The sequence below is a fragment of the Hippocampus bargibanti genome, linkage group LG12 (genome assembly GCF_051943395.1).
Source record: "Hippocampus bargibanti isolate YZ-2025 linkage group LG12, ASM5194339v1, whole genome shotgun sequence".
Taxonomy (NCBI): Eukaryota; Metazoa; Chordata; class Actinopteri; order Syngnathiformes; family Syngnathidae; genus Hippocampus; species Hippocampus bargibanti.
The window spans coordinates 8,375,720-8,392,586 of NC_142745.1; the positions used below are offsets into that span (position 1 = coordinate 8,375,720).

Sequence of the window (16,867 nt, forward strand, 5' to 3'; positions counted from 1 at the left end):
TGATTATTTTACAATGTTACTTTGTTTGCCTTGTTTGATAATGACTTGGCAAGAGCCATTTTTGCCTTTGCCTGCAGGTGGAACAACACCCAGAGATTTTTAAATACATTTCTTTCCACAGCCTATTTGTTTTCTGGCAAAATCAGCCAAAAATCACAGAAGACACTATTATTGCTAAGAGCTAATGCCATCTCTGGAGAGACATTTGAATGGCACGCATGAGTGACTTTTGTGTGTTTTCACTTCTCTCTCAAGAGACTTTCATGTTTGTCACAGGGTCTTGTCTTTCCAAAAATAAATGTATATCCATTTTCTATACTGTAGTGCTTATTCCTATTTATGCTTGTGGATAAACTTGCGCCTTCATCACTGACTTTGAGGCTAGAGGTAGAGTACATGCTGGACCAGTAACCAGCTAGTCACAATAAAAACAAACAGATAAAAACAAAATATCTGGCTTTAAAAAAAATCCAATTGAGAAACTGTGTAGACTGCGATGATTAGAAGAGGCAAATATGTACTCAATTAAAGTGTGTCTGTCCAAACAGTTAGATTACCTGTATTATTATTATTATTATTAGTTACAACTCACCGGTATTAGATACTGCAGTGCTGGTGCTTTACGGCATGGAGGATTACAGTTGATACATTAATCAAAATTTCATTAAGTTTAAAGGGTAAAACAGTTGTTTCAATTGGGGGGAAAAAATTATTAAAAAGACACAAGGCCCTAAAAATGCATTTTACATGCCAAACGTGCCTGCTTCATGCATTAATGCACAATTACGTGGTAGAGGTACTCACAAGGGTCTTGCTCCAGGTGCGCTATGGTATCCTTCGGGTGCTAGTGCCAGTCGCCTCACCTGCGTGACTCCAAAGGAAATGTGGAAAAGTTAAAGCTTGGGCTTTTCCCCCTTGTACGCACCTCAGCGGAGGCATTATGACAGGCTGAAAAAGAAACATATGAAGTAGGAGGAGGGAGGGAGGGAAACAACTATTGTGGACATTTACATAAGGTTTATATTCAATAATATTCCATAGGATGCCTCAAGTGACATGTTATTGTTTCCAACTGTTGAAAAAGGAGTTCCTGTTATGTAAAAAAAAAAAACTAAAATAAAGTAAAAATACTCCGCCTATGACAGACAGTCAATGAGAGGCAAGTTGCTGTTAATATAGTTCTGCCATTAAGCGTTTCAGCTAAATGCAATTCATGTAAACGTGTGTCAGAGATATGACTGTCAGACACTGTGGACGAAGACTCGAACCCAGAACATTGTCCCTACTGCCGCCCTAATGCCAGTAATTCGATCTATGAGGTGTTGTAATTACAAGTTGTCAAAAATATGAAGGGCCCTCCATGTTTGGTCATGTTTACTGTTCCCAATTCAAGAAATTGGGTTGGATGTTTTTTTGTTTTGTTATTTTTAATGTACTTTGAAGTTGGTTTTTGATGATCACAGAAATGTAACCGACTCATTGATAGCGCTTTTTGCATGTTCATGAAAGTATATAATCGACATGTGACATTAGGGATATATATAGAGGGCAAGAGCTACCAGCAAAACTTTTAGTTCGCTGACGAAGCTTCTTGGATGAGAAGCGAATCATCCGACACCTTCAAAGAAGTACACGTAACGGCAGAAGAAACCTTTTCATCGATAATTGACATATGAGAATCGGTGATTAGTTACATTTTCATTTGGTAGTATGCCATGATATTTTTCAAGCTCAAAATCAATCCCATGGTTCAAAAAAGGCTCAAGATGTAAGATGTAAGGAATTATTTTTTTTAATGAAATTCCATTGCTCAGCTTGTTCAGAAGACCACCGCTTTGATTTCCAGTTGTAGATTTATCATCACTGACCTCATTGTCTTCCCTCACTAGCATCTTTTAAATCTTTCCTCCCGTCTGGCAGCGCAATCTACATCATTCATCTCTCTTCTTCCAATATACCCGACATCTTTCCCTTGGCCGTGTCCAAACTATCAAAGTCTACTCTCCCTTATACCGTCCCCGAAGGTTTGGCTGTCCCTTCGATGAGCGACTTTCTAATCCTATCAAACATGGTCACACATAAAAAGGACCTCAACATCTTCATTTTTCCATCTCCATCAACTGCTTCCAGTTGTCTCTTACGTGACACTCTCTCTGAGCCATACATCATGCATAGACTCCTCTATTACAGAAGACACCTGATACTTTCCTTTGCCTGACCTTTCCTTTACCTTATTCAATGATTATGTTCCATCTTACTCCAACTAATCTTGAACATTCTTCTTTCCAACGTAAGAGTCCGCCTTTATAAGTTCGTCCATCGACTCCATGCTTTCAATGCAGATCAAACACCCTCTGCAATCATCGTAGTCCAGAATCCAGTCCAACCTCATTATTGCAAATTTCCCCATTCTGGGACTATTAAACGCTTTCTGATTCTGAGCTGCCAGCCAATATCGATCACTGTTGCAGGCCGTGGTGGAGGGTTCAATCCCCGTCATACCTCACCAATGTTCAGCTTCCCCAAATGCATGGAGTGCACTATTCCAACATCATTCTCTGCTTCGAAAGACTGTCGTATGACAGTTCCTTTCTGAATATTCTGTCATTAAAAAATAATAAATAAAAAAAAAATCAGTGTCCTTTCACTCACAACTCATGTAAAAAAAAAAATAGAGCATGACTTTTTGGTCAACTAATTAGACGGAAGAACACTTACAAAAATATGTCATCAAATTGAATGTATTTGTGAGTCGACATTTTAAGCATTGTTAACATTTCCTAAGCACAATTTCTTATTTTTTTTTGATGTGAGAGCAGGGATTCCAGTTTCATTCCTTTTCCTTGTAAGATGCAGCACGTAAGCACACGCAGCAGAAATAGTGAGGAGCGTGTAGATCTTCCCATGCCCTTGTGCCCTTCTGGTTTGACTGAGACGTCTCCCACAGGCCAAGCTCAAAATAGACTGCACCCCCAAAACCATTCACACACACTTATATACACACACGCTTATGCAAGGCCAGCATGAAAAATCGTCATAAACACTCCGACCCAACCAACTGCAATAAACATTGAACCCCAAAAGCTTATCATGCATTAACAGCAAATATTCAGTTTTTGTTACTGTGAGTGTTATTGTTTTTTTTTTTATTGTCCGACCTTACTACTGCCACTGAAAGCATCTTTAATTAATCCCCTCTGTCGCCTTTAATGGCCGACCTTGCAATTAAAAAAGGTAATACAAACAAATGAGACAAAGTGTATGAATTGAGCAGACTAACAAAAGAGCAAATGAGGTTACCACTCGGAGACCAGACGTACTTTCCATGACAAGCCTGAAAGAGCGGATCAAAAGAAAAAAAAATGTTTTTCCATCACCATTGATTTATTCCATTTGACAGCATTTTTCCATAGGTCGACCCAAAAGTTCAGCCGCCCGAAAATTTCATTTCAACGTTCCAAATGAAAACTCCCAAAAGCAATGAAAGTTTTATCTGTGCATGTCTAAATGGCGTTTGGCCACAATAAGGCAAATTGGTTTGCCCAATTAACTGCCACAGCCGTAATGACTCTGGACCTCTTTCACTTACCTCAAATGAGTTTCAAAGAGAAATACCTTGCAAGTTTTTACACTTTAAATGGGAATGAAGCTCATAATTAACTCAGTTGGTGTGCTTCTGGGGCATCCATGATTACAAGTACTAATATCGTAAAGGAGGTTAAAAAAAATAATAAAATTGCAATCGTTGGAAGTTGTTCTGTAAAAGTGATGACAAATCTTGAGGTTTCCCCTCCCCCCCCCCCCCTAGAGTTCTATGATTCCGCCGTGGTGGGAAGAACTCGCACAAACAGCGTTTTGGTGTCCAAAGATTTTACTGCTGAATCAGCCGGTAGTTCTGAAAGAAAAAAAACATGGCATGCTTTGTTGTTATCCGTGGCCCCTTTTCCATTGCACAGTACCGGCTTGCCTTAGCACACACAGTCGGCTTTACCGCTTGATAAAAAGTACCGTTTAAAAAAAAAATACTGCGAAAAAAAACCCACCTGCATTGAATAAGAATTCAAAACAATATCCACCTTACAAAAAACATTATGTACAATACTTTATTTTAACAATAAACCGGTTCGTATTTTGTTGAGTACTATGTGATTGTATATAATTAATCAAATTAGTATTAAACATTTTTATTAAAATAATAGTAAATCATGAATACCAATCATTCAAAAACTAATTCATGAGAAATTTGAAGGTCACCATGTCAAGGACATTCTGAATCGCAATGGAACTATTATTGAATAAATGAATAAAAACAAAACCTCTCAGCATTTTAGGTTAACAAGACTGAATTTATGCATCAAATATTGCAGGACCCTTGACGAGAGTGGGCCGCATATTTTCCATGCAGGGTCAAGTGCCTTCACTTCTCAGCATTTTAGCCATGGTCAAAAGATATTTGAAATGAAAAAGTGATTTGAGGGCCACTGCGGTAAAATGGAGACTCTGGTGTCGACGACTAGAGCATCAAAACGAAAGTTTCAATTAGCACATTTTTTTTTATTTTCCCATTTTGAGCAGCTCATTCTCAAAAGTTTCATTCATAAGTGTCTCATCAATTTTTACAAATAACAATAAGAATAATAATACATTTCATTTATAAGCGCCTTTCAAAACTCTCAAGGTCACTTTACAGTCACATGATAAGTTTTTCTGTGTCTGAGGAGCGGCAGCAAAATGCGCCAGCGTTCACTCAACCCGGAACAACTCAAAACGATAGAAAGTTAGCTAGCTAGCTAATAGATAAATAATAGTAAGCTAGCTAAATAGCTAGCTCGCTGTATTTGCTATCTATTAGCTAGCTAGCTAATAATAGCTAAATAGTCAAAGATAAAATAGATAAATAATAGCTAGCTAGCTATATAGCTAGCTAGCTATATAGCTAGCGTGCTATCTATTTGCTATCTATTAGCTAGCTAGCTAATAGATAGAAAATAGCTAGCTAGGTAACGAGCTCGGTAAATGAAGCATTGATGACTGCCGCCATCATCCTTGATCTTACCCTGGCTGAGCTCCTGGTCCAGGTAGAGTCTTAGCCGCCTGCCACGAAGGCCGAACACCTTGGCGGCCTCCCTCATCAGGCTGGAGTAGTCGAGCCCGTTCTGGCCCACTGGGTTGACCAGCAGAAGGGTACCCACTTGTCCCGTTGTGCACTCTGCAGGGGATGACCATATAAGGGAGACAGGTACATATATTTCACTAAGTATTCTAAAAATGAGTGTGCCCTGGGTGTAGGAAGAAGAAAAAACAGAATAATGCATGGGTAACTATTCAGGCTGTCCAATTACAATTTCAAGGTTGAATGCACCACGATGCTGATTTCATACAGCGCTACCTTGACTCACAAGTCACGGGCACTGAATAGAGGCAACATAATTCAAAACAAGCAGGCGGGAGGGGGAAAATATATAAATAAAACCAAATGAGGGCAGGGGTGTTTCAAAAAAGACTGACAAGCATGACATGCAAATTTCTCCCTTGCGAAATAAATAAATGTTTTCTTTTTTTTATCCTGACAATGTTAAAACAACGGAAACGACAGTGAGGCTAATGAAACTAGCATAAATGTTCTAAAGTTATAACCCTTTAAAGGAAAACCGATGTCTCCGGACAAGTTGTGTCCATTATTTGTAAAATGGCTTCAAATGACTTCGACTGAGCGTATTTTACAAAGATTCCACCGCATATAGCTATATTTTACGTTTTAAGAATCGAATAGAATAGTCAGGAAGTCTTGTTTTTGAGTTGGTGACGAGTCCATACGTGACGTCACTGAAGGAACACCCCTGACCGAAAAGACGCATTGTAGCAGTCCTTCCATCACGTCAATGTATTTTGCGGTACTTGTTTGGTCTGGGGACCTCGTGTTGCACCCAAAAGCCGCCAAAAGAAGGTGTCCAAGCTCCATATAAGGAATTTATAATTGTAGCAGTCCTTCCATCACGTCAATGCATATAAGGAATTTATCAGCCTGTGGAAACGGAGGCGGCCACAGGAGGTCGCCATTTTGTGGCTCTTTTTCGGTGAGACATTTCCCCTCAATGTTGGCTCATAATGGCATGGAATAAATTCTTTCATCGATTGCAAACATGTATGCTTTCCTCTTCAGAACTATTTGAATCATATTCATAACTGGATGTGTAACAAGAAAGCATATTCTCCGAATCTGAAGCCATTGTTTTGATTCTCCAGCAATGCAAGACGTCTTGGCGTGACATCACAAATTGGGGGCGGGACTTTCTGAAAATGCCCAATTCGCAGCTCAATTTTTTGCAGATTTTTTATTTTTATTGGTGTTTTGCATTTGAATAAAAATATCATACTGCGTGTTTTGGGTATTTTAGATGCTATAAAACTTTTTTCTGGTGTCAGTTAAGAATCAAAAAAGTGACCTCGGTTGTCCTTTAAGTACAGGATATTTCACTGCCATTTCCGAATTTATTCGGGAATTGAAAAGCATGACGTGGAGCGCCATTCCCAAATTTGTTCGGGAATTAATTTTTCTTGCTGGTGCCGATAAAGCGCTGGTCAGACCTCTGGCAATGTTTTTGTCTTCCACAAGGGGGCAGTATTTACCTTTAGTACACTTTCAATGCAGATAACTCTACAATCAAGTAAGCTCGAAATAAACTTTTATTTCTGATGAAAGAAGAGAGTCTAAAGTTTCTGACGCTGCATTGAATGTTTATGTAGTCCTAAAACTCAATATTCTGTGGGTCCTGCAATTGAGTGTAAAAATGACAAAAACCCTGGCATCTGGCAGTGAATGAGTTAAACACAAATGATATTGATGTGGGCATATATTATTTATCTTCAGTACAAAACAACATGACTGTTGCTTCCTTAGCAATTCTTTCACATACATATGCATTTATTATACTGCCAGCTAGTTGCCAAAGCATGGCCACCATATAGAGCCACACAATGGCTGCATGAAATTATGTTTTACATTCCCTTTATGTTATCAAAGTAACTTTTTATTTGGTAAAATTCATGAGGGTGTGAAAAAGCAATTAGAAAAAAAATGGTTAGGAACTGGAACATGTTAATGCCTTTTTTAATTTATTTCAATGAGGAAAGATAAATACATACGAGTATTTTGATTGTGGTCAAAGAACAAATTAAACTTTTTGATGATAGCTATTGTTCTAAGAAGTTAATGTTCCCGTTAAATTGGCTGATAATTTTGCCGTAATGAAGTTACAGATCTTTCGTCTTTTTTACAGTGTTTTTGTAAGTTCGGCAAACACTTTTCCGCGATATGTGTGTTCTCACCGGCGGGCTGTGCATCGCAGAGTATCAGGTTCACGTAAGGACAAACGAGGGTGCTGCCGGAGGACGCCAGCCCGAGGGAAGTCGCGTCTGTTGCCACTGACAAGGTTTTACCGCTCAGTGCCTGCAGGTCGGCTTTACTAGACAATTCTGCAGCGGAGAGGAGCATTGCAATTAAACATAAAGAATAAAGCGTGCACACAGGAGCAGTTTTTTATGTTTGGACTCACCTTTGCCTTCGTGAAAGAGTTTGAACTTGGCGTTATTGGTCTGGAAGATGCTGCCGCAAACTATTTTCAACTGGTGCACGTCCAACCCGTTATCGCCTTTTGGATTTTCTAGCAGTACCACCCCATCTGCAAAAGATGGTTATAAAGGGGGTAACGGCCAATGAATATTTCATATTGCAACTTGTAAATATAAAAAATAATGCTTGACGCAAAACTTTATGAGCTGCCTTTGGCGTTGTACAGCAAACCACCACGCATTTAAATGCAGCTAAATATTAACCACCTTATGACCAACAACATTTTAACAATAATTATACAGTTACCTTGAAAGTCATTGAACAAATACAACCAAAATCTTATTTTCTTGTTGTGGTTTCTTTCTTTTTTCAGCTCTACCTTGTTCCTTGCCGTTGAGTTTCACTCGGACGTTGACGTAAGCACACGCTGGACCGTTCAAAGTGGTCCGTGGGGTTGACGATCCCTTTACAATTGTTAGCTCCAAGTCGGAGCCCTTCAGCTGCAAACATGGGGAAAAGGCAATAAAAGTGAAGAGGGAATAAAATAAATACTTCCAATACTACATTGTGTAATAGTTAAATTTATTTGGGGAAATAATATAAAATGGTGATGAAGTACAGTGAGGATACCTCATCTTACGAACTTAATTGGTTCCCAGAAAGTGTGTGTAAGGTGAAAAGTGTGTCTTCCAAACATTTATTTTGCCATAGGAAACCATTAAAAATGAGAATAATCAGTTTTCAGGTCCCCATAAAACATAATTTTCTACTAAATAAGCCTTAAAACAACACAAAATATACATTGTTTTATATATAATAAATGTGCTATTGTATTGTAATTAAAGAAATAAACTGTACTGTATAATCAAGTGGTTTTATTTACCTTTGTGATGGTCTATGTGTAGTTGTCTCTTAATGAGAACACAGAAACACCCATAGCCACACGTAGCGATGGTCGACTTAGCATACTGGTACTGGGACGCGAAGCCACACAAACGCACACCTCGTTTGTGTTTTTCGATGATCTCCTTCTTCTGCTCAACCGTAATGTTCTTTTGTGTCCTGTTTGGCTTAACACTTGCCTGTGGTGGGTTTTCGGTTTTTCGGTCCCAAAAAAGCAAAAGTATCCACTCCATTACAAGTGCACTCAAATAAAGTGGGTGTGAAAAAGTAGTCTGGCAGCCACGGAGGCACTGTTCAGCCGTGTGGTTTGGTGTTCTTCCGCCGAAAACTAGTCTGCCAGCCATTGTGGCACTCCGTGTGTTCCCCGAGAACTAGTTCGTATGACAAGATTATATTCTCACGAATTTAATGTTCGTAAAGCGAAACGTTCGTTAGCTAAAGCATTCGTAAGCCGAGGTATCATTTTATTTGAAAAACAAACCCAACAATTTTAAGTGTTTGGAGGCAAATTACTAACTCGTACCTGCGTCATCTCCTGGATGATAACCCCGGCACCCTTGGGAACTGGGTAAGGCAGGAGCGGCGCTTTCGTTGTCGCCAGGATGAACTCCGTGTGAGCCTGGATCACGGATCCCAAATACTCCCCTTGTGGCTGACAGCGGTAGTACACCGTGATCTCATCCGATGGCACCAAATGACCCTGAATGAGGAACATACGACATTAATATGAATACAAATAAGCTCCTCAAAGGATATTCACCTGCTTCCGATTTCTGATTGGTGAAGAAAAAATGTTATGGATGATAATGTAATATTCTAATATGAACACAGACGTATTCTAATATGAAGATTACATCTGAAGGGAACTCAAAGGGAGGTAGAGAGGATGGGTTTAACATCACAGGAGGATGACATTAAAGAGGGTGGGATTAGAAAGGAATATAGGAAAAAAAGAGTGTGAGAACAGATAAAGACAAAAAAATGGATTAATGTGTTTGCAGCGTTTGCAGCCTAGGCTAACCTTGGAAGCTTCGAAAGCATTGATTCTGTCCTAATCGTTAACGTTGCTGCGTATTGCATGAGTGTACAGATGCAATTTCACGACTGTGCTACAAACAAACGCACTCACCGCAATCACACACACGCAGCTCAAGGGCAGAAGAATAAAGTTAGCGAGTTGCGTGGGGTGGGGGTGGGGGCGCTCAATCAATGGAGGAAGGTTTATGGGCTCTTGCTGCCAAGTCAAGGTACGTAATGACCCTCTGCTGATGGGGGTACTACTCCGAATGTGTGTGTGGATTGATAAAAACAGAGAGAACTCCACTAAGTGTGAATCGTGATGAAGAATGTGTTGACCTACTGCTATGCACACCCACACAAACACAGCACAAGTACAAGCGAACGTTGGGTAAATTAATTCCCATCCCCGAGGTGGAAAATTCCTCACAGATCTCGGGAGGGGGGCTTTTTTTGAAATAAGAAGTGGAATTCGGCCTGGCTAGGATCCAGACAGCAGTACTACTACCGTTCGCATGGATGGAAAAAAACTTGTTTGTTTCTTGAAAAAAACAAGAGGCTGCTGGCTAATCCGTCTTTACTCCCTGGTCGCACTTCAAAGCTCTAACGCTCGAATCTGAAAGGGGCCAGCGCGTAATTAAGCCGCCATTAATCCCGCCTTGTGATGGAGAAATGTCTGACTGGGACGCCGCAATGGAAAGATTTTGCAAATTAGCATGAAAACAGTAAAAAAAAAAAAAAAAAACAAGAAAAGAGGTAAGAAGGTAAAAGAGGGCCATCACAAGGGTCAACTTCCAAAAAATAAAAAGGTGAATGTGGGCAGAAACTGAAAAATTGGCCTCATTATCCAACCAATTTGCAATCCATTGACAATGAACCAAATATAAAAATGATGCCTTCCGAATCACAATTCACTCTGCACACTACGTATTATCAATTATTATTAATAATAGTGCTAATAATAGTATTAATATTAATTATTATTAATACAATAACTCCCAACTTCTGAAACGAGAAAATACGCCGGGGTCCAGCTGTTTGCATTTCCGCTTGGTAGTGTTTTTTAATCATTTCAAATAATGTACGGCGTACTACAACTTTTATACGGGAATTGTAATCATTTATACAAGCAGCTATTAGCTAAGGTTGACAGGTCATTTTCATCTGTTCTTGAGCTAAGTCTAACTCCTGGAAATGCTTGGGAGTATTCCTCACGAAACGACTGTAGTTTTCTATTACTTTTCACACTTTTTGTTGATTTTTCTCCGGCAGATGCAATTACGCGACCATAATAACAATGCTAACTCTTGAGTCTCGATTCCAGGATTGAGTTTGCACTGTGGATTCCAGGAAATACCCATACCACACGCATGCGCAATTCATCTAAAGGAAGCTAACAGCTAGCACTACGCGGATCGCCTGTTCTCGTGTTTTGAATTAACATTGAGTACAGTACTTACTATTTTGACGATTTTTTATTTTTTGTTTTTATTGGAAACTGTAATTTTCATTATTAACTCGTTACCCGGAATGGGACAATTAATGAAAACCGTAGTTTTTACGGCAAAACGGGAGTAGTTGGCAGGTATGCAATACAATACAATACATATGGATTTCTATAGTGCTTTAACCACAGCTGAAGCTGTAACAAAGAGCTTAACATGGACAGCTATCATATTCAGGAAATAAAGCAGTCACAAAGAGAGTGGAAAGCAACAGGGAGTGACACCAAGATCAAGTCAAAATCAATCATCATTAATTAGTATTAATAGTATTATTATAAATCTATTATCTTTATAGCTATCTGGCGGCTAGCTAACTATCTAGCTAACTCTGTATTAGCTATATAGCTAGCTAGCTGGCTAGCTTTTAGCTATCTATTAGCTAGCTAGCTTTCCATCTGTTTGAGTTACTTCCTGGTTGAGCGTACACTGGCGGGTGTGGCTGCCGCTGCTCACCCACAGAAAAACGTATCCTGTGACTGTAAAGTGACCTTGAGAGTTTTGAAAGGCGCTTAGAAATAAAATGTATTATTATTATTATTAATATGTTTCAATGTTTCATAAATTTGTGGATGTTTATTACGTTTCAGTAAGCTACAAGCCGCAAGAGCGGATGCCTTTCCAGCAGCAGGTCGTCTATTTTGTTTTTCAACTTCTTTCTTTCCCTTCCTCTTCCTTTCATAACTTTACTGCTGTGAAATGTAAATTTCTCCACCAGCGAGACTAATAAAGACTACTAAAGAGACCTCAATTTACAAACACCTCAACTTACAAACTTTTTGTCTTACAAACGTCAAATTTATGAACATTAAACCTTATAATAAGCACTATTTTCATAATACACACCCACCACGGCTGGCGGAGTGATCTTCGGCAGAAGCACACGACCGAACAGCACCAGAGGTTAAGTTACCAACAGTCCTTATGGAAGGTCACTCTCCTTCCATAAGCCATCAACGACCATCAAAAAGGTAAATAAAACTTTATTTTACAGCACAGTTTATTTCTTTAATTACAGTCGGCATGTAATGCGCCTCTCTTTCCAAACAGCAATTCCCTTTGACCTCCAACGCCATTCCATCAAGCCATAAATGACCATCACAAATGTAAATAAAGTGACTTTATGATACAATGCAGTGTATTTCTTTCATTACAATACAATAGCACCTTTATTATACATAGAATAAGGTATGTTGTGTATAGTTTTAAGGCTTATTTAGTTGAAAAGTATATGTTATGGAAACCCGGGAACGGATTATTCCCATTTTAATGGTTTCCTATGGGAATATTTTTTTTGAGATACACACTTTTCGCCTTACACACTCTGTCAATAAGTTCGTAAATTGAGGTCTCACTGTAATTCCAATTCAATCCAATCCAACATTGGGAGATAGTCGATTTATTCTCTGAGGTAGTAAGCCTGGCCCAAATAAGACGCCCGGTCCCCACCTTCTTGCGTAGTTTCTGAATGCGGTTGATGACCTCTCTGGCAACACCTTCATCCACCATGGACTGGTCCGGAGAAACATCCAACAGCACCAGCACCTACGAAACAGCCAAAAGCATTGAGTATGTCACATGAGTTGTTGCATGTTTTACGTGCATATTCGAGACCCTTATTCCAAAAGGACCAGCACCACTTAAATGTGGTGTTGATTTGTATTTTAAAAATTACAGTGTATAATTAACTTCTTTTTACACTTGCATGACAGTTTAAAATGGAAGAATGGTAGACGAGTGAGGCCTCGCGCAATACGATTGACCTTCCATGCAATTTTATCAGAGATGATTGAGTGTTTGTATCTATGCTTTAACTCGACTGGTGGGTTTATTAATTTATTTATACGCTTAGGTGACGTGACAGTTCCGGAAGTGAAACAGGATACCGTCAGATTTCAGAAAGTCAACTGATCAAATCAATTTAAGAGATATTTAAGCATATTTAAGAGATATAAGCACAAGATCTGTCATTTACAAATTACAAAATTTGATAATATGAGTGGGTAATTTGAGCTCACTTTTAAGAGCAGAATGTAACTAAATTACTGTATATTTTAATATTTAAGAATAAAGTAGGATTGGACTTTATGCGCTAAGGATCTTTGGGGGGGCGATGAAAAAAGGGGTCAATAAAAAAAAGTCAGGTTTGATCAGATGCAATATATCTATGACAAATTTGTGTATTTGTTTTATTGTTGGGAAATGCTATCATGGATTGGAAACAAATATTGAACACTGCTAAGCATTAACTATGTAATGTAAGCATGTTTATTTTTTTAGTTTTTTGTTGTTTTGAATTCAAGATGGACCCGCCAGAGCGGCTGTCTTTACAGCACCTCCTATATTTAGTTTTTCTACTTCTTCCTTTCCTTTCATCACTTTGCTGTTGTGTAGTGTAAATTTCTCCACTGCGAGACTAATAAAGGCTAATCCAATCCAAAATTTATAACATCTCCTCCGTTGACAAAAGCAAAATGCACAATCTTCGCCAGTCATTCAGGTCTCCAAAGGCAAGTAGCCGATGGCTGACTTTTTTTTTTTAAGCTTATGTTCGAAGCTATGCTATGTTGCGATTGGCTGGCAACCAATTCAGGGTGTCCCCCGCCTCGTGCCCGAAGACAGCTGAGATAGGCTCCAGCAACCCCCGCGACCCTAATGAGGAATAAGCGGTACGGAAAATGAGATGAGATGAGATGAGAGATGTTCGAAGCTAGCTGTGACATGCCCAAAGACTACAATGATGAGCCTGTCCTACATGTTGTCAATTTTTTTACCTGTAGTTTATGTGACTTAGTAAGCGCCTTTGGCTCCAATGGAGTTGGACAGATTCGGTAACAGAATCGGTTCATTTGGCCAAGTCAATCAGAAAAAATGGTTTGACGATCATACATGAAATCAGGTTTGCTATCGTACACTTCAACATCAGCAGTACAGGGCTGTATTGAAGAACACTATATCTGCAGAAGCGCAGGATACCACGACAGGGGCAGCGGGGTGTAAAGCGCATTTACGCAACACACAGCCCAGAGCGTGAGAGACAGATGGGAGATCGAGAGGCATGCGAGAGAGCGAGAATGACGGCGAATTAAGAAGCCGGGCTCGGTAAACTGGTAGTAAGGTCCATCCGTGTGCTGTACATACGCTCGACGGAGCAATGATTAGTGATGGCCTGTGGTAAAGCCAGACGAGCTGGTTTCCACTTTGCTAAGAGATGATTACTCCTGCGTTGCACTCATGGAGAAATCGGTCAACGCGGCACGTTAGCATTTGTTCCACACCAGCTCGAATATGTACAGTAGATGTGAAGCATGACGAGAGTGTCAGTAATGTGTCACAATGTTCGCCATCTGTCTCGCATTGGCTCGTTATGGCAGGATCACGAAAACACGTTTAACATCCTAACTTTAGTGCCGAGCATATTAATAAAATAGTCTTGAACAAGTCACAGTGTCATTTCTGATGGCAACACTAGAATGGAAGGTCAGAAAGATTCTATCCATTTTCCAGATCGCTGTTCCTCCTTTCAAAGTATGAAAACAAATATACATTTTGTGACAATTCCATTATTCTTCTCTCAGAGATGGATGAAAAATTTGTAAAATGCCATTTAACGAAAAATATGGCCCGCCTATTAATACTGATACCTCATAGAATAACATTCTGATTAACCCGTTAACTTATTCACTGCCAGACATGTGCAAAAATGTGTCCACTCAGTGCCAGGGTTTTTGTCATTGTCACTCAAATCCCAGTACCCACAGAATATTGAGTTTTAGGACTACATAAACATTCAATGCAGCGTAAGAAACATTAGCCTATCTACTTTCATCAGAAAAATAAAGAGTTAATTCTTAAATTTTATGGGTCTGGAGTGAAGTGGGCTTGAAATGAGGGCGGCTGTCCAAAATACAATGCAATACATACATATTGGTTCACAGAGGGCATTAACAATAGCTGAAGCTGGAACAAAGCACTAACATGGAAAAAAAGGAAAAATGATGCCCCCTTGTGGAATAGAAGAAAATATTGCTGGAGGCCATGGCCAGCGCTTTATCGGCACCCAAACGAAAAAATAAAAGCCCGAACAAATTTGGAAATGGCGCTCTAAGTCATATGTCCAATTTCCGAATAAATTGGTGAGTAGCAGTGACACCCAAATGGCAGTAAATGAGTTAACTGACCCTTGCATGTAAATATGCATAATGGATAAAATGCCATTTGACGAAAAATATGGCCCGCCTATTAATACTGATACCTCATAGAATAACATTCTGATTAACCCGTTAACTCATTCTCTGCCAGACATGTGCAAAAATGTGTCCACTCAGTGCCAGGGTCTTGGTCATTGTCACTCAAATCCCAGTACCCACAGAATATTGAGTTTTAGGACTACATAAACATTCAATGCAGCGTGAGAAACATTAGCCCAACCCACCCAAACGAAAAAATAAAAGCCCGAACAAATTTGGAAATGGCGCTCTAAGTCATATGTCCAATTTCCGAATAAATTGGTGAGTAGCAGTGACACCCAAATGGCAGTAAATGAGTTAACTGACACTTGCATGTAAATATGCATAATGGATAAAATTATTTAAAAAACATTTAGTCTCCTGAAGCATACAACAATGAAGATATGACATACAGGCATAATATTTAATAATCATTTGTTGTAACGTGCTCATGTAGGCAAAACAGAAAAAAAAAATCGGAAATGTCAGCAATAAAACTGGCTTATTTTGGTTGATTTTACAAGAGCCATTATCGACCAATAAAATCACACTCAGAAGCCATGTAAAATGCACTTCTATCCCTAAGCCCCTACATCTCCTTCCCACCTTATTTGGAAGTCACTTGCAATGTGTAATTCCATTCTTTTATATTTTTTTTACTATGAAATTTAGTGAAATAATATCCAGCGATTTTGTGATAAAATGTGTTTGTTTTTTTTCACAGTCAACTAAGAAATGGTATCCAAATGAAAAACACAAAATAAATAAATAATCTCTTGTGGCTTTGGCCACTTATTTTTTTTTTTCTTTATGATGTGTATTTTAAATATTACATGCCAACCACTTACTTGTGAGTCCGAATGGGCTTCATACTGTGCAGCTGAGTCAGAGCTCTGATTGAATGTGTACATCAGCCTTAGATCCTCCTCATGAAGCTCGTGCCCATCCACCATGATGGAACCTGAAATGCCACCACAGCATGCATGCGTTATATGTCAGATGATTTGACTCACGGGACTTAGACGTCACCGTCATTACAAGCCAAAAGGATTTGTATTATCTGTAAATGGTTGCAGAAGAAGTGAATTAATGCATCGTTTAAAAAATCATTTTAACAAAAAAAAAATCCTTTTATGGGCTTGGCTTAGCTCATTCAATCACATGTAAATGTGCTCCAAAGCCAATTATGAACCCTGCAATTTGATTTTGAAAGCTATTTTGCTTGTGATTACATTCTTTTCATTTGCCACTCTGCTTAGGAACAAATCACAGCAAGAAATATCAATATTGTGACAAGAAAGTGTTTTTTTTTTTTGCTAAACACACTGTAGAACACAAACCCTTCCGTGACAGTGGTTGAGATCCAAAATGATTGAATTAAATCCATAGCAAATAAAGGCATTTGAATTAAAAGAACCGCCAACAACGTAATGGCTACAAATAAGAGTTGTCATACAGTACAGTAAATAAATAAATAAATGATGTGAAAATACTTTGAAAATGAACTAGGGTCATATCGTTAAATATGAAATGTTTGTAATATTCTGTACTTTTGAACTGTTTTGCTTTAAATTTCATTCATTTTTTGAGGCATCAGCAAAAAAATTGTGTAGACAAATAACATTTAATTGGCCATCTTGTTT

The 16,867-nt window shown here is 38.9% G+C and overlaps 2 protein-coding genes across 3 annotated transcripts in view; both read right to left on the reverse strand.

The window, feature by feature from the left end:
• Positions 1–896, reverse strand: part of atp2b2 (ATPase plasma membrane Ca2+ transporting 2) — a 92,369-nt gene extending 91,473 nt beyond the window's left edge. Inside the window, exon 1 of the mRNA XM_089011283.1 lies at positions 805–896. The gene's annotated coding sequence lies outside the window, so the exon portion shown is untranslated. The remainder of the gene's footprint in view (positions 1–804) is intronic.
• A 2,467-nt stretch (positions 897–3,363) lies between these two features.
• Positions 3,364–16,867, reverse strand: part of iars1 (isoleucyl-tRNA synthetase 1) — a 47,766-nt gene continuing 34,262 nt past the window's right edge. For both annotated transcript variants that reach the window (XM_089010843.1, XM_089010842.1), the window contains exons 27-34: positions 16,073–16,185; positions 12,445–12,540; positions 9,000–9,176; positions 7,953–8,073; positions 7,557–7,682; positions 7,330–7,476; positions 5,057–5,209; positions 3,364–3,895 (exon numbers count right to left, since the gene is read on the reverse strand). In XM_089010843.1, coding sequence (XP_088866969.1) covers positions 3,813–3,895; positions 5,057–5,209; positions 7,330–7,476; positions 7,557–7,682; positions 7,953–8,073; positions 9,000–9,176; positions 12,445–12,540; positions 16,073–16,185 — 1,016 coding nt within the window. In that variant the 3' untranslated portion in view covers positions 3,364–3,812. The remainder of the gene's footprint in view (positions 3,896–5,056; positions 5,210–7,329; positions 7,477–7,556; positions 7,683–7,952; positions 8,074–8,999; positions 9,177–12,444; positions 12,541–16,072; positions 16,186–16,867) is intronic.